This window comes from Biomphalaria glabrata, chromosome 4, assembly GCF_947242115.1.
Source record: "Biomphalaria glabrata chromosome 4, xgBioGlab47.1, whole genome shotgun sequence".
Classification (NCBI taxonomy): domain Eukaryota; kingdom Metazoa; phylum Mollusca; class Gastropoda; family Planorbidae; genus Biomphalaria; species Biomphalaria glabrata.
Window position 1 is genome coordinate 7145826 of NC_074714.1, and position 22973 is coordinate 7168798.

At 36.3% G+C, this 22973-nt stretch overlaps 1 protein-coding gene across 4 annotated transcripts in view; it reads right to left on the reverse strand.

The window, feature by feature from the left end:
• Positions 1–545: 545 nt before the first annotated feature.
• LOC106065401 (uncharacterized) overlaps positions 546–22973 on the reverse strand; it is a 127357-nt gene continuing 104929 nt past the window's right edge. For 3 of the 4 annotated variants that reach the window (XM_056026094.1, XM_056026093.1, XM_056026095.1), the window contains 3 exons: positions 19890–22118; positions 15911–15984; positions 1854–14340 (listed from right to left, as the gene is read on the reverse strand). In XM_056026094.1, the coding sequence (XP_055882069.1) occupies positions 13686–14340; positions 15911–15984; positions 19890–22097 (2937 nt within the window). In that variant the 5' untranslated portion in view covers positions 22098–22118 and the 3' untranslated portion in view covers positions 1854–13685. Of the gene's footprint in view, positions 786–1853; positions 14341–15910; positions 15985–19889; positions 22119–22973 lie in introns of those variants that run through there. The other variant, XM_056026096.1, reaches the window with a different exon arrangement.

Here is a 22973-nt window from a genome sequence, read left to right on the forward strand (position 1 = left end):
AACAAGTTCTTAATAATAAGCTCGGGTCTGAACTATTGGACTGTAATTTGACTTTAAAAGGTCTGAACTATTGGACTGTAATTTGACTTTAAAAGTTCTGAACTATTGGACTGTAATTTGACTTTAAAAGGTCTGAACTATTGGACTGTAATTTGACTTTAAAAGGTCTAAACTATTGGACTGTGACTTTAAAAGGTCTGAACTATTGGACTGTGACTTTAAAAGGTCTGAACTATTTGACTGCAATTTGACTTTGAAAGGTCTGAACTATTGGACTGTAATTTGACTTTAAAAGGTCTGAACTATTGGACTGTAATTTGACTTTAAAAGGTCTGAACTATTGGACTGTAATTTGACTTTAAAAGGTCTGAACTATTGGACTGTAATTTGACTTTCGAGCCAGGCTTTTTTTTTTAACACAAGAGACAAAGAGGCGATGAAAACTAAACTCTACTAATGACATCTATCAATAGCTTGAAGCTGCTAGAAGATTAACATTTGTTTTAAATTAAACAACAACAAACAAAGACACACAAATAAAGGAATAATACAATTATTTTGTTTTACAAGTTTTTAATAGTATGAAATGTTTTCTTTGAAATCGGTTTGCTTATGAACCCTACAAGAAAATAACACACCAAATAAATCAATAGGAATAAAAACACAAAAACTTGTTGTTGAGGCTTTTGTTTTTCTTTTGCAACTGTTGAGATAATCGAGGTTAACACTTTTTGCTGCTCAGTCAAGTATGACATCTGGGTGACTGTGACAAGTCACATTTGTCACTTCAAAAAAAAAAAAAAAAAAAATTGGTGTAAAATTGTTAAAAAGTTGCTAGAGTGCTGCTCATAATGAAAGCTATGTCAGTGTGTGACATTTTGCTATTTGTGGCATCAGGACGTGATATTGTCACATTTAGTAATTTTTTTTAGAATGTAAAAAATAAAATCTGCTGCAATGACGCTGTGTATAGTTGCTTTAAATACTTGAGAAATTTTGGCATTCATAAACATTTTGACCATTTTTGTGTTTGTATAAGCACGAGTGGTATAAATGAAATGGGGTGGGTGGGTTTTCATAATGGCACGAAAAGACACGCAACTGAATGTTTTAGTCTATGTTCTTATTTTGATCTCGGTTTCAAAGAAATCGATGTAGATTTGTTAATAGCAAGCTATGTGCTGGAACTGAGGCTCAGACACTTTAATTATGGCTAGTGGTCGTTGAATCTTCAAACGTCACAGATTTGGTGAAGTTATGCACAGTGTTCAAATAATAAGCATCTCTATTACAGATTCCAATATACCAAAAAGAGATGAATGACTTTAAAAAAGAATTTACGAATTAAAACTGGCATTTTTTGGAAAGTGAGGTACAGTTATAACTTCATAATAAAAAAAATAGTATCTTATTTTATGAATGTACATAATCGCCTACCCTGGATATACTCTGGTTTTACTTAAGACATATACGTACAAAAGTTACAATGTTTTTTAGGTGAATACCCGAAGAAATAATAGATATGAATGCAAACACAAATTGATACTGTAAAACCTCAAAGTATGAAGAGTACATAAATATAGAATGCATGTCTCTAGTATGAGTCATATGGTAAATATACACTGGGCGACAAAAGAAAAAAAAATACGTATAATAAATCTATATAATCAATCGATTTGAGGTATTCTTAGTTTTCATCCTGGGTCTACAAAAAAAGTTGAGATTTTCATGAATATAAAAGTAAACAATTTTCTTTATCAACCCTATCATCTCATCAATATCGTCGGCCTCCTTCAGTCGTGAAACGACTATGGTTCATCTCGAACACTTTTTCATATGGCTGTGCAGCCCTATTTTGGAGAGACACTCCCCTTCACATATTTGGCATGTCAAGGTGGCTTTCGCTTTGGTGGTTGAGGAGCTATCAACTACAACACGTGACACCAAAGTCTGGGATCTCGAGCAAGAACTTCTCTCTGAGGTCAGGTTACATTGAAATATATATTAATATTAAAGAAGTAACTTAGACGTAAACACAAACATGACATTAGGAACAAATCTTGAAAAACAATTTTAAAAACAAAAAGGGTTACATAAAAGAAAAAAAAGGTTACAAGGAGATAAAAGGTTACTCTTATAAAAGGGTTACATGATATATGATAAAGAAACATTCTAAATATATAATATCTGGACACGTCGTTAAAACAGCAGAGGTAGGGAAAACTATTCAGTACATATGAGTGTAAGCGTACACACCTGTGGCAACCAAAGCGTCGGATTCAGTGAAAGAAGGTTTCACAGTTGATCCTTCGCCACTTAGCACTTTCACTTGCGCGGCTCTTCGCTAAGTGTGTGTGTGTTTTGTTTTTAAAATAAGAAATGAACGGGAGGAAAAAAAGGTGTTCACGTCTCTTCGCTTTTTTTCGATGAAAAATATGTTTTATGAATTTATACCTGGAAAAAATAATCCCAAAATGTATAAAAGTATGAGATTAGTATATACGTGCATACTCACCCTTGTAAACGACATACACTATTGGATGCTTGTTTAGAATGCACACCCACGCCTGATGAAATGAGTACAGGGTCGAGAGACAGAGAGAGTTGTAACTTTACTGTTCAAATGCGTAAATACTTTCATAAACATACCGTGGCTCCGAGGATCGATGGTGGCTGTGTGAAGCATCTCCCGCGACGGATCACGGCGTTTCCCAAGTGGATTTTAAGCACTAGGAAATGTGAGGAGGAATTCAAATTAGTCACCCCCCCCCCCTTTCCATGAATAAAGTCCCTCTGTTGTTTTTTTTTAATTTGTTTCAGTTTCTATTAATTTTAGTTTTTAGTTTAAGTTCTAGAAGCTGAAGGCGGAGAACAGTGTCATAGGTGTAAAAGTCGGCGAAAAAAAGCACTGTATTTGTGAAGTAACGAAGTCATATACATAGTAGGCTTAACACAGTTAATTAGTTCAGATGTCTAGATGTGCATGTCATTGAAATTAACACAGTTAATTAGTTCAGATGTCTAGATGTGCATATCATTGAACTTAACACAGTTAGTATTAAGTTCAGATGTCTAGATGTGCATGTCATTGAACTTAATACAGTTAATAATAAGTTGAGACGTCTAGATGTGCATGTACTTGAACTTAAAAAAAAACAGTTAGTGATAAGTCAAGATGTCTAGGTGTGCATGTCATCGGAGTATTTCTATTGAAAGGTTTCAACGCACACTAGAGACACAATGGAGTATTCTACAGATTTAGAAAGCAGATTGACTACATTAACAACAGAAGTTTCAGGTCTGATTTGAATTGAACCAAAACAATTTCCAGTTGAAGTACAAAGATATTAAAAAGTCTAATTAAAGTGTCCGTTTTATTACACTACACAAATAACGTGAACATTTGAAAAAATATACGTTCAAGTAACTCGTGTTGAATTGTTCACATGAACAAAAAAGTTCAATTCATTGAGGCTAAATTCGGTAACTATTTCGGAGCACCCCCCCCACACCTTTTTTTTGAGCGCGCAATTTTTCCTACACCCATTCTCGAATCAAGTTGAAACTTAACACATTTTTTCATTGCACCTAACAAAACATGAATCAATTTAAAAAAAACATAACTAATTAGTCAATTAATTAATAATTATCTTTTTTATACTAACAAGGGAAATAATTCCTTCTGTATTTTGACATATGGCTGATATGTGGGGTTTTGTACACTTCGATAATTGTACACGTTATTTCTCTTACGCCCATTCTCGGATCAAGTTGAAACTTTAAAAAATAGTAAAAATTATTGTACTTATCAATTTTTAAAAATTAACCAATTACTCAATTAATTATTGGTAATTAATTATTTGTTTTGATTTCGAAAAGGGGAATATATTCTACATTATTGAGATAGGCATTTTGTGTTTTTCTTTTCTGGAAATCATGCAAAAGAAATGTTAAAATGTTGAAGCTCCTTTTTTGGAGGTGATTCTGTAAATTCTGTAGATATTCGAACTCTATACATATATCTTTTTTCGGAGCAATTAATTATCAGTGCATTTGTATAAAGGAAATCCCTACATATCCACAGTGCAGAAAGGACTTGTTAATAAAGTAAAAAAAAAATCTCTTAGTGTTATCAAGGTTAAATATTCATTTGGTGAGATTGAATACTACACAAATACACTAGATAGAAAGAAGCCAAAATATGAACAATCCTTTTAAAAAATCTCATCTAAAGGGGAAGAATTCCGCCCTTATAACTGTATCAATAATGCGCACGTTATTTCCCTTTAATAATATCAAAATAATAACTCAATACATTTGGTATTTTAAAAAAAAGTGATTCATGTTTTGTTAGGTAGAATGAATACTTGTTTAAAGCGGAGAATGCGCGAGGGAGAAATAACGTTAACAATTATTTAAGGGGACTAAACCCAACAAATTTAGCCATACCTGCGAATACTGAAGTATAACTTTACCTTCTTGGTAGCAAACAAAAAAATTAATTACTTTTTTTTTTTCTTTAATGATTCATGTCTTGTCTATGTCAAAAAATAATTGTGCGAAGTTTCAACTTCATCCGATAATGGGTGTGGGAGAAAGAATGGGCACACACCTTTTACGAGACAGACAGCGCGTAAGTTGATATAAGGTTTGTAAAAAAAAAAAAAAAGACGGAAAGATATGTTTCAAAAAAAAAAAAGATCGTATGCTGTTTTAATTTATTTATTATTTTTATTTCAAACATCTTTGTCCTGAGGAGACTCGAAACTTACAGTAGCCCTTCCGTAGCTATCTGAGATAAGTGTTTCCGTAGGTATCTGAGATAAGCGTTTCCGTAGCTATCTGAGATAAGCGTTTCCGTAGCTATCTGAGATAAGCGTTTCCGTAGGTATCTGAGATAAGCGTTTCCGTAGCTATCCGAGATAAGTGTTTCCGCATTGTAAGACTGGCAGAAGTAAACGCTTTTACGTTTTTTTTTCAACTCATAAAAATAAATGTCCATAAATAGTTAAAAAACAACAACAACAATACGACAAATAGCTGAATTAAAGTAGCGCACAGAAATAATCAGGTTGTATTCAAACGTTAATCCTTGTGTAATCTCACCGATTGGGTTAAAATATCAACGTAAAGGCGTGACATATCTGACTAATTCAACGCGAATGGAGTGACACATGTAGGAAACAAACAAAAAAAAAAGCAGCGTTTTTTAAAGGCTTTTTGTGCGTTTTGTTTTCATTATTTTGAATAGTAGAAAAAAGGCAAGATAAAAATGTTCCACGTTCCTGTTCTTGAATAAGGCACAAACTGAAAGTGTATTTATTAGACAAGGCGAATGAGTTAAAGAAATAGGGCTAGGTAGGTCCAGATTTCCCAAACTTCCATTTAATCCGACTTACCTGGCCATTGTACTGACTTCCCATTCCCCATCCCCCCCCCCCCCCCAAAAAAAAAAACGATAGCTCTAAGAGATGTCAAAACTTAAGTCTTGTTGAATTAAGCGATAATATACCATACAAATAATATTAACAATGTTTTCAGAGTAGTTGTCAAATATAATTGATACTTTTGAACAGTTTTAAAATTGAAATCTGTACTTTTAACATCCATTTATAGTGTTTATATTACTATTAAGTTAGATACTTCGAGTTTCCAAAAAATATAGTATCCATAAGTATTATACAGTGTTGACGTGGGAAATTATATTGAATGTCAAGAATATCCTAAGAATATCCTAAGGATATCTCAAGAAATCCTTGGAATATCATAGGAACATCCTAAGAATATCCTAAGAGCATCCTAAAAACATCATAAGAACATCCTAAGAATATACTAAGAATATCTCAAGGAAATCCTTAGAATATCCTAAGAATGTCCTTAATCTTTGTAATGAGAGAATCTCAGGAAGGCAAAAAAAAAAAAAAGCTCAATAGAAAAAAGGCAAAGATGCATGGTGGCAACTCAAGCGAATTGAACAAGGCGTCTTAGCCGAATTCCAAGTTGGTCGTTGCCCTATAAACGAGTAATAGGGGGCCATTCCGAGAGAATTTGCTACATACAAATCTGCCACAGCAGAGATGAGGAGGAGACAGTAGACCACATTCTCGCAAAATGTCACATCTTGCATCAGAATCAACTTGTACATGAATAGGGAGACCATAAAACAAACTGCCTGCTTGTAATGAAAGGGGGACGCTGAAGGCTGGGATTTTGAATTCCGGGAATTTTAGGGCTTCCATAAGTCCACTCAGCTCTAATGGGTACCTGAATTTAGTTGGGGAAAGTAAAGGCAGTTCGTCGTTGTGCTGGCCACATGACACCCTGCTCGTTAAACGTTGGCCAAAGAAACAGATGACCTTAACATCATTGGCCCCATAGATAGCAAGGTCTGAAAGGGAAACTTTTTTATTATATGAATTTTTCAGAATGGCTATTACTTAAACAGAATAATTTCATGCGAGGAGCAGCCACAGTAAAGGGAGGCAAACAAAAGAAAAATCAAGAATGAAAGGGTGGTCTTAGTTTTTGGGACGCTGGAAATGGCAGGAAAGAGAAGCAGAGAAAACTGGTTGACAAATCACATATCCAAGAGGTTTTGCGGTTTTTCTAAAAGAATTTCTTTCGAATTTTTTTTGACTTATTATACATTGGCTTGTCCTTAGTGTCAACGCGACATAGATTCCCTTCAGAAAATACTTGGAAGAATTCAAACCCAAACTTAACTAACATCATCACATGGTGAACTTTTTTCCCGAGACCTAGATCTATGAGCAATAGTGAATTACAACATTTTCAACATGGCCAGATTTTAGAGATAAAGAAACTACGAGTGTCTACTTGGGTTTTACTCGAGCCGTTATATGCAAGAGGAAGAATTGACCGAGGGGCATCCAAGTAATGCAGTATTCACATAAAAAAAATACAAATAATATTGAACAGTGGCGTCACAAGGGGGTGCGGGGGTACGGCCGCACCGGGAGACACCGACCCTATTGACGAGACTGATATAGAAATATGTTTGACTTTTTCGCATGCCCTCACGCAATACAATAATAACTGAACAAGAATGTTTTCCAGCACTGACCTAGTAAATAAAAGCCATATCTGGTACTAGTGTTCTCTTTGGAGTTCCACGCACCGGAGTTAGTGCCCATGTATATCAACTTTAACATAGGTGTATGAAGAAACGCATGTTATAGTTTGTGTACAAACTGGAAAAAAAATATGTGTACATTGACTTGACATAGGAAAGTAGAAAGAAAAAAAGAACATCCACATGTGTACAACATCAACACACAACATGAAGCACTATCCAAAAAACTTTTCTGTCCATAGCAAATCCAAAAACTTTTGTGTTCGTAGCAAATTTTTAAAAAATGTGTCCATAGTAATGTCAACATTAGTTAAGACAAGGATAGAACAAAAAAAAAAGAGATTCAAAGTGAACATTTTATGAATGACTTCCATGGACATTTCATTGTTACTTTAAAATATGGTAGATGAACAACTTATTTTTATTTACAATTGAAATTTGTATATATTTACTAATTGAAACAAATAAAGAATTGTATGTATGGCACTAGGGCATAGCGACAATAATATATATATATATATATATATAAATATATATATATATATATAAAGAGTACAAGTGAAGAATAAGGTCATATTCTGCGCTTGGGTGTAAGCAGGGGCGACCATGTAAAGTTCTAAAGTTCAACGTCTTACTCTCACCCCCCCCCCCCCCCAATCAAAAAAAAAAATTGAGAAGTTTTGGTATTCATAAACATTTTGACCGTTGTTGTGTTTTTATTAGCCATAGTGACATAAGGCCAGAAATGGGGAGAGTAGGTCATCCGCACCAGATAAAGAAGACACGCAACTGAATGTTATAGTCTATGCTTTTTTTTATTTCAATCACGGCTTCAAAGAAAATGATGAAACTTTGTTAATATGAAGCGCATCTTTGGAATTCAAGGCTCAGACAATCTCATTAGGGTTAGAACAAAATAAATGTATCTATAAAAAGTATAGCCATGTTTGTACCAATGCCTAATTTATCCTGGGCCGCGTAAAACCTAGCGCTGGCTCGAAAAGATGTAGCCAGTAGCTGGCAGAAGAAAAGAAGTGTGACAAGGAAATAATAAGACAATGAAATGTAGCACGTTGGACATCGACTTTGAACCAGGACACATCGCCCCAGTGAAATTACTGTTTTGTACATAACTGAAGGACGCAATACTTAGAGACGTATCTTCTTCTCCTTCTTATCTTATATAATACAGACGTTACTATAAAGAAAGAAGATGATAACGTCCTACTCGTAATGCATCTGGTTATGCATGCTAAACAATGACTTTTCCTGGCTAGCTCAGGCAACCCATTCCATGCTCTAATAACGCTAGCGAAGAAGGAGCTTTTGTACAAATTTGTCCTCGCATAAGGAACAAGGAATGTGTCTTTATCTTTGTGTCTTTCTGAGTATTTTTTTTACGTTTCGTTTACATAAGTAATTAGTGATAATTAATGGGATACGAATAAAGATTGAGGGGGTAACAACATCCCTCTGAGATCCGCCTTTCAAACAACATTACGCGCCCAGACTGAGAGTGTGTACTGACTTCATTTCACTAAAGCCCGCACCACCAGCACTCCACTGCTTGATAGTAGTATTACAGTTTAACTCTACCTCACTTTATAAAATTGGCCAAAAAAATGAATTGGAATTATTTTGTCTTGAATAAATGACTCGTGACATAAGTCTAATACTACATTACTTATTTTTCAAAGAGCACAAAAGAAGATCTATGTTCCAAAGAAAATATTTGAACCATTTCAAAATGTGAACAATTAATTTCTATTCCACCATCCTCACTAAATTAACACAATGGGCAGGTAATATAAAAGGTCAGTTCTTTGAAAACATACAATTATGTACACAATAAAAGATAACCTTTTAAAACTTTAGGATTTTGGGTTGGTATCAAATTCTGTTGTGATCGAAGTTTATCTGCTAACAGGCAGTATCAACAAATTGAATATCTCTCAGGTGTAATGGATGAAAGTTTGTCAAGCACAAGAGTCCCTACGAGTGTCACGGCCAAATTAAATGACAATTATTGTAAAACGTCTGTTCAGTGATGTAATCTTTACATTGAAGTTTGATCAATAAAGGCAAACCTGACAAAAAAAAAAAAAAACTGGCCAGAATAAACAGTCCACAGCAGCACTTGCAAAACTCAAAAAATATGGAAAGACCAAAGCATAGCACTCAACACTAAAATCAGACTGGTCATGACCACATTCTTATATCCTTGTGAATCTTGGACGCTGACTGCAAAGCTAGAGAGGAGGATCCTAGCAATGAAATTGAGATGTTACAGAAAGATCCTGGGTATCACATACAAAGACCGCATCACAAACGAAAAGATTACAGACAAAATTAGTGCAGCGATTGGACCCTACGATGACCTGCTAACTACTGTCAAAACAAAAAACGCTAACTAAAACTCTATGACCATATTACAGGGCTCGAAAAGGACGGTCGACAGATTTTGTGTGGTGCCCCAACAGTCCAACAGACTAAGGGATAGGTGAAGTTGAAGTGAAGGACATTTTAAAATTAATACCGCTTTCTTGAGAGGCGTCTGCAACGATTTATGACTAAGATCTTTACGACTTCTCTGCTAACAAGATTATTTACCACTTCTCTGCTAACAAGATTATTTACCACTTCTCTGCTAACAAGATTATTTACCACTTCTCTGCTAACAAGATTATTTACCACTTCTCTGCTAACAAGATTATTTACCACTTCTCTGCTAACAAGATTATTTACCACTTCTCTGCTAACAAGATTATTTACCACTTCTCTGCTAACAAGATTATTTACGACTTCTCTGCTAAAAAGATTATTTACGACTTCTCTGCTAACAAGATTATTTACCACTTCTCTGCTAACAAGATTATTTACGACTATGAGGTCGAATTTCTAGAAAAGAAAAAAAGAGCCTTAAATGGTTGCATTAGATATTGTCAGTTCTATAGTCAATATCTCAAATATCTTCATTGGAATCAAAACGTAATTAGAGTAGAGTCAACTCTCTTTTTTAAAGTTTGCTCATATCAACACAATGTCTGTCTGACTGTCTGATCCCACACCCAGTCACGGATTAAGCTGAAGTTGTGTACAGTTATTTCTCGTACGTACCTGACAAAACATTAACCAGTTAATAATTTAACTATTGGCAATTCATAATTTTTGTTTGGTATCGAACAAGGGAAAGAAATGGTACTGGGCAGATGTGGTGGTATAAGCTGAATTAGTCCCCTTTATAGGTTCGTCGCTTAAAAGTTTGAGACTAACAAGAGATAACTATGAAGAAACTTCCTTGCACACTGGTTAGCGTATTGGTCTGAGAGGCTTGATCCCTAGAGCTCGAGTGTAAGTCGTCTAACTTTTAAATTTTTTTTATTAAATACATTCACACTTAATATAAGCTTTTTTCTTTTTTTTTTTTTATATTTTTAAAAATGTTTTTTAAAGTTATTCTTATAAAACTTCACTTCATAACAGCTGCCACTGAGAATTAAACAATAATACTTAAAAAAAAAAACAAATACGATATTTGTGAGCATGTCCAATAGAAAATACTACAATCAGTGGAGGATACCCAACAAAAAAAAAATAATGCTTATTTTTCTTTACACACAAAATCAAACATTGTGATAGATCCAAGAAAGATAACAATAATAAAAAAATCCTGTTATTCATAAAAATATAGCGAACAGAATTTGACAGCTAAAATGAATGAAAAATAGATTCACGTCTATGAAATACAAGAGACACGATATTATAATGTAATGTTGATATAAAGGGAAAAAAAATCACAACTATAAAAATAGAGAAAAAGATTTAAGGTTAAAAATATTGCCTTCATTCTGTACAATTACAAACAGATAAACAAATAAAAATACATGTACCAAAAAAGAGATGCAAATGTTTGTATACTTCATGTACCGATACTAGCTTCCAACTCCATTGCTATAACGTACCAAAGGCATTTCATGTATTCCGGTTGTCTTTTTTTGCCACAATGCGTTGCAACCAATACAGTTTATATTATTGCAAATTGTCTACAATATGCAAAGTAATTTAAAGAAAGTATAACAGGAGTTCAACTCATGTGTTAATCTTGTAAGATCTAAGTTTCTTTAAAACAATGACCTAAATCACTATATTAACCAGTACCGGTATAAAACAAGATACACATGGAACAGACTTTCGGGATAAAATTGAAAGAAGACTCATGGAGCTCATTTCATGTGTTTAACTGCTCAGATCTAAGTTTCTTAAAAAAACAAACATTGTCATAACTACTTACTGTTTCGTCAGTATAAAACAAGATACACATAGAAAAGACTTTCGGGATAAAATTAAAAGAAGACTCATGAAGTTCAACTCATGTGTTTAACAACTCAGATCTAAGTTTCTTAAAAAAACATTGTCATAACTACCTACTGTTTCGTCAGTATAAAACAAAGATACACACAGACTTTCTGAATGACATGAGAAGACAACGACACAAGACACCATTCCAACGTCTCTGTAATCTGGGTTGGAAGATGCGATCAAACTTGTTTCATTTTCAACGTGTTGAGCTTCAAGACTAAACTGGACCTGCACTGGCCTATATGCTATAATTAAACTACGCGAACAAAGTCAATGCCTCCCTGAGAAATTTAAAAATGTATATGTCATTTAAGAAATGTTTAAACTAGACAACTCATTGGTGATATTTCTATGTTGTAGTTGCTGTCGCTATAAAGATGATGTTTATAGTAGTGATGATGTTTCCATGTATATACTGTATTTATAGTGATGATGTTACAATGTTTAGACTCTATTTATAGCGATGATGTTTCTAAGTATATGCTTTATTTACAGAAATCATGTTTTTATGTATATCCTGTATCTATAGAGATGTTTCTATGTATATGCTGTACCTATAAAGATGATGTTTCTATGTATATGCTGTATCTATAGAGATGATGTTTCTATGTATATGCTGTATCTATAGTGATGATGTTTCTATGTATATGCTGTATCTATAGAAAAGATGTTTCTATGTATATGCTGTATCTATAGAAATGATGTTTCTATGTATATGCTGTATCTATAAAATGATGTTTGTATATATATGCTGAATGTATAGAGATGATGTTTCTATATAAATGCAGTATCTATAGAAATGATGTTTGTATGTATATGCTGTATCTATAGAAATGATGTTTCTATGTATATGCTGTATCTATAGAAATGATGTTTCTATGTATTTGCTGTATCTATAGAGATGATGTTTCTATGTATATGCTGTATCTATAGAGATGATGTCTCTATGTAAAGGCTGTATCTATAGAGATGATGCTTCTATGTATATGCTGTATCTATAGTAAGGACGTTGACGAGGTTAAAGTCTTAAAAGCTTGTGAGGGTGATCTGAGAGCTAGGGAACACAATTGTTAATACTTGTTATATTTGAGTTATATTCCTTTGAATACGAATCATCAACAATGAAAATACCAGTAAATCTATCTGTTAGGTTTACCATCGCTGCCTTTGCTACCTAAGCCACACATTAAAAAAAACACTATTATCCAAGTGCGTCCCAATACTAAAGTAAAAAGAGGCTAATATATCTAGTTTATGTTTTTGTTTTAACAAGTCTTTCTTGTGTTCTTAAAAAAAAACACTAAAATAAAAGACCACTGCTAACTGGAAGCACTAATTACTTCCAGCTGGCAGCTCAGACCACTGACACTTGTCAGCTCAGAATAGTGATAACTGGCAGCTCAGACCACTGACAACTGGCAGCTCAGATCACTGACAATTGGCAGCTCAGACCACTGACAATTGGCAGCTCAGACCACTGACAATTGGCAGCTCAGACCACTGACAACTGGCAGCTCAGAATAGTGATAACTGGCAGCTCAGACCACTGACAACTGGAAGCTCAGACCACTGACAATTGACAGCTCAGACCACTGACAATTGCCAGCTCAGACCACTGACAAATAGCAGCTCAGACCACTGACAATTGGCAGCTCAGAATAGTGACAACTGGCAGCTAAGACAAATAGAAACGTTAATGCTGACCAATCGAGCAGCAATTATTGCTGTCATGCTGTAGCTATTATACATTGCTGTTGTGTACCTAGGACAACAGGCTGTAGCTTTGATCATTGCCCATCAAATAGCTTTGAAAGTATGTGGTTAAGATTACTAGCTGCGACGGGAGATACTGCATCCCTCATTAATCTTCGGACTCAAAGAAAAGCCTGATTTTTATTATAGCCGCGACTTGTCAAATTTCCCCAATATATATAATCTCCTTGCTACGTAAAATGTGTTTAGTATTTCTAATTTCATCAATAGTGTTTAAACTAAATGTGTATAATGTTTAGAAAACTTTACGGCGCCACTCCAGCACCTACTCTCGGTAACAAAAGATATTTAAAACAAATTGTTTAGGAATCGCCATTTCATGTGCCTCCTGCTTATAGCAATGTGACCTATATAATCAAAACAAAAAAGTCTAAGGCCCAAGTTTTATGTACGTTTTATGCCCGTACAAGAGAATATTCAATGAGTAACAAATAAAAAATGTCACCTTTTCATCAAGGCCTTATAGAAAACTGTTGGAAGTTTGAGAAGTGATATTTAGCGAGCTGTCATACAGTTTTTGAATCTCTTCAGACATGACTGGTTTTTCTTTTGATTCTTTAACAGTGTTCCTGAGCATGGAGTCTTCAGGCTCTGAGTCTAAGGTCTCGTTGAAGCTGCGGTAATCAACTTCTTGAAAGCTCAGGCTGGGGGAATTGTCAGGGTCGTTAACCTCGGCGGAGGTGTTGCTCTTAGGGAGCTGCTCCGACTCTGGCCGCGCGTGCTTGTTCCTGTGATGCTGGTCGAGGAGGTAGTAATGCTTGAGTGCCTCCATCACAATGGTGTTGTCCTTCAGCTCGCAGTACTTCTCCCGACTCAGGCTGAAGAACTGCATGTAAGTCTCGTCGCTGGCGTGGCACAGGTACACGGTGGCGTTGCTCCCGGGCGGCGGCTTCATGGTCACCGCGTGGGCGGCGAGGATGCCCAGGCCGATGAGGGTCAAGAAGATGCCAGATGTGCTGATGCTGATGGTGGCCAGGTAAAAGTTGTTGGCACGGTTCAGTCTGTGACTGGTGTAGTTTCGCACCCCCAAGTAATTCAGCAAGAAGGCCAACACACCAAATACAGGATTGAAGATGGTGGCTGCCAGGCAGAGAAGTCGATAATCAGGCACCTCACTGAAAATATTTGATAATGTTTTTATAATATTTTAATACCCAAAGTTTCAAACAGATTAAAATCTTTTTTTTTTTAACTAAACTATATATATGCAAATAAGGAAAAGTTAATTATGGACTTTTAAGGTTAGAGTAATCTGCTCTTCGTCTGCACTACGACAGAAGTAAATGCATTGAACGTTCTTTAATAAATAAATGAGATAAAGCGATGTGAAGAAATGTAGGGCGATATAATGGAACCTGAAAGAAAACGTAAGTAAATAAACAAACACTGTTGCCAACTATAAAAGAAAAATTAATTTGTGCTAAAAGTCAAAGAGATTAGAAATTTGATTCTACAGAGCTGACAAGTGAAAACAAATATTAAATGATTTTTTAAAAATACTTCGAATATCAATACTTCCAAATTTCCTGGACCGGATACACCAAAAAGGTAGCTATTTTATGAATCAGCCTTCATGCCTGAGAAATTTTCAAACGTCGAAACATTGCTTAAAAAAAATTAATTTCAGAAAGGAGTATAGCCAACTCCGGTACGCGACGTTTTTGGCGCAGCCATTTTGGCGCGAGAGATTATCACGATAATTTATCAAACGCAATACTTTTTATCATATACAATTGTTATATTTGTTCACAGTAGTATACTACGGTATATATAGTATAAAGTGCACATTCACCCCCACACACACAAAAAAAGGTATAATAGTTTTGACTATTTCATGGACGCATATTTCGAACTATGGTTGGCTTCCTAGTCGAATGGTGTGAGCTCGGGGCAGGTCCCAGGTTCAAACCTACTCGCTGCAATTCCCAGCCATCGAGTGGGAGGCTCAGGCTAGGATGAAATAATCTTCCATTTCTCCGAGGGAACATCCGAATTACGTCAAACATACAACTTGTGAAAGGTCAGGTTCCTAGCATGAGACCATGTTATTGACATGCTTCCCCGTCGCCAGAAATTATAGGCGGGAGGCGCATTAGTTTTTTTGTCTCTATTTTATTAAAATTGGAGGAAGCATGAATGAAATAAATCATTTTCAGGTGCATTTAAAATCGCATCGCTTTTTTTTAAAGCATTGTTTTATTTGGTTATTGGACACCATTAAAACCCAGAAGCACACATTACAAAATTAGTGAGTAAACTTCATCACAGCTCTAATGTCTGGCTCATTACGTAAACGTAAGCAGACATAAAAGCCAGAGATATGTTACATTTTTTAAAGACATAATAAAAGGAACATATATATATATAATGGTACCATCGTATCACATATTATAACATCCTTCGCCAAAATAACCGTCGCGTCAAAACGGCTGCGCCAAAATCTCCTGCTTCATAGCCAGAAGATTAATGACGCAACAAATAAATCTAATCTACTGAAATAATATATAAATGATTTTAGATATGTGCTTTAAATAGATCCATCAATGTTGATAGTTTGTTCTTCGTTTTAACTTTCAGCTTTTTCCAAACAAAAACGATGTGATCATTAAATATTTTTTATAAGACAAAAAAAAAATGAAAAAAAAATGAAAAAAAACAAAAACAAATTGGAAGCGAACAGTTTACCTGTTCCAGTGCAACAGGTGATGGCCAACTTTACACCTCGTGGTCTGCAACAACTCGGTCTGACTAGAATGTGGCTGAAACAACAAATGGAGTGAACTTGAGGGTCTAGTCACAGTTCTATTACCGAGAAGAAGCTTACTGTTAAGGGGGATGGGAGAGAGAGGGAGAGAAATGGAGACAGAGAAGCAGACAGAGAAGGCGAGAGTGAAAGAGAGAGAGAGAGAGAGGGGGAGAAATGGAGAGAGAGAGGTAGAAATGGAGAGAGGGAGAGAAAGGGAGGGAAATGGAGAGAGAGAAGCAGACAGAGAAGGCGAGAGTGAAAGAGAGAGAGGGGGAGAAATGGAGACAGAGAGTGTGAGAGAAAAAAGGAGAGAGAGGGGGGAGAAGGGAGAAAGGAAGAGAAAGGGGGGAGAGAGGGAGAGAGAAAGGGAGAGAGAGAGAGAGGGAGACAGAGATAGGGAGAGAGTTTGTGTGTGTGTATGTAATGTAACTCGGACGAGGACTGATGCAGATGGGTTCAAAATGATTGAACATCGGAAGAGTGGAAAAAAGGAACCACGAGCATATTGAAAGCAGTAGAGCCTAGAAGTGACTTAAAACATTATTGTCAAGCTCATTTGTTATCTGTTAATACTTTCTTCTACGTGGACGTTGGTAATTTAATAGTTAGATAAATTGATAATTGGATTATTTCATAATTTAAAATGTATGATTGTCTGATGCTACGAGCATCATTTTTCCGTTACATCAGACAGAACAGAAGGAGACGAGTGTTGATATCTATAAGTAATGAGACTAGAAGACAAAGGAAAGTTTCCACAGTTACATGGAATTTAATGAAATGGTACTTTTTAATTTTCGTTGTTTGGAAGACGGTTGATCTCCACTTCTAACCTGCCACTACGAAGGATGAGTGGGTGTAGTTCAGCTTGGATGTACAGGTGAAAGTACTATTGTTCCCTACGGCTTCCGAGGTTCCCCGACAAAATAGCACGGACAAAAGTGTTTTCAGTCATTTTGCAAGAACTACTTAAGACATCGTAAAATATGAAATGATTAATATTTATTTTTATATTAATGTTATTATTCTATCATTATTTTTTATTCATTTTGCAGGTAACACTTTAAATATCTTAAAATATAAATATGCAAATATTGTGCAAGAATTATAATAATCTAATATGCATAATATCAAAATAAACCATTTATTTTTACCGACTCTTGACATTATGGACAATATTCCAGAGGTATTAATTAATGCATTAATCTGCATTAATTTAAACTTATACAAAATATATCTGATGGACAATTAAAATGATCGAAATCAATTTTGATTCAGTTGTATGCAACATCTATCCTCGAATAACAATATGCTTAGTAAATTCCAATGGAAAAAATTTTGTGTGTGACAATTTTTACATTTTAGTATGAACAAAAAAAGCGACCCCTGACGATTTGGCAATCGACCGCCAAGGGGGTCGCGAACCACAGCTTGATAACCCCTGGTAATAGTCAGTTGAAATACATGGTGTCGTCCCTCCACTGAATTGTGGGGGTTTTTTTTGGTGGTAGGTTGTCCTGTACTCGATCTCTAAAACATTTCATTTTGCTTTCGGAAATCTTGGAGTCACTCTGCGGTGTCGTCTCTGGCGACCAATTCAGTTGTCCTCCCAATAGTCATACAAATTCCTTACAACATCTAGCCGAGCATCATTGAGTTCTTCAAAGGCAGTATTTACAGATGAAATGTGATGGTCATCTTAAGTAATCCTGTTTGTCAATGTTGCAGAGAGATGCCCTGGTTTGATCAAAGAGAGATGCCGCAGATAGTCAAGATTTCTGATTATACTATTACACATGTGTAACATAAACATATATCTAAACAGAGAAACCACAGTTTAAAAAAAAAATAAATTATGATTATATTTACGCATTTTAACCATTGGAGAAATAGGAGAACCACTCTCTTTCTCTGAAACTATGGCATAGTTTTAGATCTATTAATATTGAAGAAGGTAGAGGCCTAAACGAAAATCCGTACTTTATACACTATTTTGTCGGTGCTATTTTGTCGGCGCTATTTTGACGGCGCTATTTTGACGGCGCTATTTTGTCGGGTCACCGTTCTCTATTTAAAGATGCCCATGTCACCTGAAATCTCCCCACATAACAAAACTGAAATAAGATTTAACTCTTATGTCAAGGCGGTCCTACTGCATGGTTCTGAAACATGGAGAACAAATGAAGCAACAACAAAAGTATAGACCTTCATCAACAGATGTCTGAGAAATATCCTAAAATTACACTGGTATGACAAAATAGAATACAATAAACTGTGGGAGAAGAGTGGACAGAAAAATATAGAAGTGCAGATCTTAGAGAGGAAGTGAAGATGGATTGGTCACACCCTTAGAAAAGATACCAGCAACAGAGCTGGACAGGCCATAGAGTGGAACCCCCAGGCAACAAGACATAGAGGAAGACCAAAAAGAACATGGCGACGCAGTGTACTAGAGGAAGCCGAGAGGACAGGAAAGAGCTGGAAAACCATACAAAAACTAGCAAGAGACCGTGGAGAGTGACGTGTTTTTATTGAGGTCCAATACGATAGATGGAACGCAAAGGAAAGATGATGTCACCTGAAATGTTATTTTTGATTCATCTTGTTTTCGGTAGGAATTTCACTTGTTAGAGTTAACACTATTCATTAAATATTTACAACTTTTACTTGTTTATTTTTTATAAAGTGAAAACTATTTTTTTTTCTTCTTATTAAATATTCTTGTCTTTTTTTTTTTCAATCTAAAAAATGTTTATTACAAAATATTGAGTGTTTTCTAAAACATCGATATGACATAACTCCTGGCGTCAAAACGACCACGTCGTCAAAACGGCGTACCGTTCAGGCAAGATGGCGGTTTTCATGGTTTTTATTCTTATATGTGTAAAACGACATTTAAAAAATTTAATAAGATGTTATATTCGATTGTCTTTTGCTGCATTTTGTATAACTGTAAAGTGGGGAAATTATGAGGTCTTTGTCCCAGAAAATATGGTGGCAGGATTGTGACTGAAAACTTATGTGGTCATGGAAAAGTACGGAGCGCTGATTGGTACAGATCTTTCTCCTTGACCTTGGTTGTACTTGTCTTTCGGTGTAGCTGCCTTCAAGTTAATAATAGTTTATATTTTTATTTTATCCACAATATAACGCCTCAGATAATAAAGGAAAACTGATAATAAAAGGTAATAAAGGAGAAACGGTAATAAAGAAGAAAAGGTATAAAGAAGAAATGGTAATAAATGAGAAAAGGTAATAAATGAGAAAAGGTAATAAAGAAGAAAAGGTAATAAAGAAGAAATGGTAATAAATGAGAAAAGGTAATAAATGAGAAAAGGTAATAAAGGAGAAAAGGTAATAAAGAAGAAAAGGTAATAAAGAAGAAAAGGTAATAAAGGAGAAAAGGTAATAAAGAAGAAAAGGTAATAAAGGAGAAAATGTAATAAAGAAGAAAAGGTATAAAGAAGAAATGGTAATAAATGAGAAAAGGTAATAAAGAAGAAAAGGTAATAAAGGAGAAAAGGTAATAAAGAAGAAAATGTAATAAAGGAGAAAAGGTAATAAAGAAGAAAAGGTAATAAAGAAGAAAAGGTAATAAAGAAGAAAAGGTAATAAAGGAGAAAAGGTAATAAAGAAGAAAAGGTAATAAAGGAGAAAAGGTAATAAAGAAGAAAAGGTAATAAAGAAGAAAAGGTAATAAAGGAGAAAAGGTAATAAAGGAGAAAAGGTAATAAAGAAGAAAAGGTAATAAAGGAGAAAAGGTAATAAAGAAGAAAAGGTAATAAAGAAGAAAAGGTAATAGAGGAGAAACAATGTGACTTTTTAAAAAAACACTTAGCTTATTTTCAAGCTATTAAGCAATGAAGATCTCTAACTGAATTATAAACCAGCTTTGCTTGGCGTACAAAAACTACTTACGTGAGGTGAACCTTGCGGCCTTTCTTCATTTCCGCTCTCAATACTGTGGGACACAGACTGGCGAAAGCCGGCCTTGTCGCGAGGCGTGCAAAATGCGTCGCCTTCGGCAGGAAACCGGTTGATAGCGTTGATGACTGGATGGTCTCCAGCTAACTGGTTATCGAAGCACGACTCGGGGATGGTAATGGCGAGACCTGTTTGCGAGGGAATTTCCTGGCATCTGCTGGTCTTCACGTAGTCTGAGAGAGGTTGAGTGGATGGGTCAAGGTTTGTTTCAGTTATATTTTGACTAGATGGGTTTGGAAGTCGGCTGCAAGATCTGATGTCAGAAACAAGTTGGCCTTCGAGAAACTGGTTACTGGAATGACACTGCAGGCTTTCGGATGAGGGATCGATTGTGATCGCATAGGATGAATTTGAGGTCTGGACGTGGGGAGTTGTGGGTTTGTTTTTAGCGTTCGTGAGTATTTCTATGTGACTGTAGGTCACTCTGTTTTGGTCAAGAATATAACACGCATCGGGACTAAGGCAATGTGTGATAGTGTCGTTTTGTTCATTGCAAAGTGGAGGCGCGGGTGTCCTGTCACTGATATGATCTGGGGGAGTTCTTTTGACTCGGTCATCCCCTGGAAAACTTTTATGGGGTTGCGAGTCGTGCGCCTTATCGAGGTAGGAGACGTGCTGATGAGTCACCAGATCTGGAGGCGGGGGCGCCGCTAGACACGCAGCATTCTTAGCATTGATCTTCAAGTTGGGGGGTGGGCAAGCTGTCTGACAAAGTCTAGGAACTAACACCTGAAGTGGATGCTGGTATTCTTTGCCATGAGTGCTGTTGTCTTTGAACTTCAAGGAGGTGTACGCCAGTGGGGCGCCGTAACAAAGAACAGAGTTAAGTTTTGGGACATGAGATTTAATATCATGGACTGCGTTGGATTCTTTAGTGTGATGCAGGAATGCAGACGTCTTTGAATCTAAACTTGTTACAGCCTCTGGATAGGCTGAGCCAACGTTACTTTCTGACGCTGCTAGGATGTCCGCTTCTGTTACATTTGAAATGGATATTTTGTTTTGAAGACTGTCACTGTCACTTGATGACTGACAAAGACATGTAAGAGACGCCATGGAGGCATCGGAGCGACCCCATTCGAGTTCATCGGGCTTAGGTAAATAGTCTGGCCTGGAAGATGCAAACGGCTCCTTATATCCACCAGAACCGGATGATGTAATGCTAGCCTTAGATGTGCTCGCGTGGTCATCCCAGCTACCACAGCTACAGTGACCCCTAGTGCTAGCCTTTGTCCTGTGATTATACATGCTAGTACAAGTTTCCTCTAACGAAACAATATTCCCTGTCGAATAAGCACGCCTGCTAGATAAATCTCGTGATTTAGTTTGTGCACTGAAACTCTTATTTTTATTCCATTCTCTTATGCTGCATTCTGTGTGACTGTAAAGCTGGGAAACTGTGAGGTCGTTTTCCCAGAAAATATGGTGGCAAGATTGTGAGTGAGAATTAGTGGGAAAGAATGGGGCGCCGAAGGATCCAGAGCGTTCTCCTTGGCCCTTGATGCACTTGTTCTCTTTTGGCGTAGCAGCCTTCAAGGTCTGCAAATCTTCAAGACTGCCGGAGTAGTCTTGAGAAGTGCTTTGGGTGGAATATTTCCAATGTTTCAACGCAAAGGAAGCTGACCGACACGTAGGCGTGTCACGCATCTCACCTGTAGACCTAATAGCGAGCCTTGCGACACCCTGAGCAGTCATGTGGTCCAGCAGAAGATATGACGACAAATTCTGGTCCGATTTCGAGCTACTGGTCGTTCTTGACCGGCTTCTGCCGAACTCGTGGCAACTGTCGGAGGAGCTGCTGTCGATGAGCGAGCTGTTTCCAGAGTCGATATCCTTACTGTGCTGGCTGGAGACGTCGCTGGCCAAACTGGACGTCCTGGCCCGCACAGCACGTGCCATGTTTTTCAGTAGATTGTGGTTCGTGCTTTTCACGCAGTCATTCGTGGCAGCAAAAGTTTCCGTTTCAGGCAGAAGAGGAATGTGCTCCTCGTTTGAGGATCCTGACGTGCCGTAGAGACTCTGCTTTAGCGATGCTGAGGCACGCTCCGGTCTAGAGTCCTGATGCATCATGGGTAGTCTCTCATTACCGTTTGAGACGAAACTGCCCATGGAAGAACTTTTGAATGTCAGCCGAGAAGTCATTCTGACCTGTAGATGTGGAGGCTAAAGGATAGAAACAAACGAATTTTTTTATTTATTAAACCATTCTATCTATAAATATAGATCTATATTTATTTGTTTATTTATTTATAAAGACATTTTACATGATATGTAAGTAAATCTATGAGAAATACTATATTACAAATGCTGAAATGTACAGGCGTAGACATAAACCAAACTTAGACATATCCAATGTATGGACGAAAGCAAACATTGATACTACACAATTTCATAAAGTTAAAGACAAACAGCACTACATTTTAGTTCACGCACACTGCTACAACACTAACATTACAAGATTTGGGGATTAATCACTCATCACGTTTAACCCATTCACTCCTGATTTCCTATCTAGAAGACATCACTATTAATGCATTATATCTACTGTTCTAAAGCAGTTTTAGAGACATAGAGTGATAGAATCAGCTTTCAAAAGAGGCTCTAGACAACCTGGCATATAGTTGGTGGCTGGCTGCCATATTGCTTGTGGGTGTGGCATCGTGTTTTGAGGCTACAGAGACGAGTTTTTCTTCGTGTTTAATGGCGAGTTAAGACTCGTAGTTTTTTTTTTATTATTGACAAAGAGGCTAAGGACTTGTAATTGTCCAAGCTAGTTCCCATTCTGGTAATTAGTGTTTAAATTACACAAAGTACATCATAATGGTGCATCATTTAACATGTTTCAGTATTTAGGACAGTGGGAGCATCTCGTAAACACTTTTTCTTATTAAAAAAAGTAAAGTTCCCCTTTCAGACCTTGTGATCTATGGGGCAGATGATGTAGAGGTCATCTGTTTCTGTGGCCCACGGTAAACGAGGGTGTCTTGTGGCCAGCACAACGACCAACCGACTTCACTT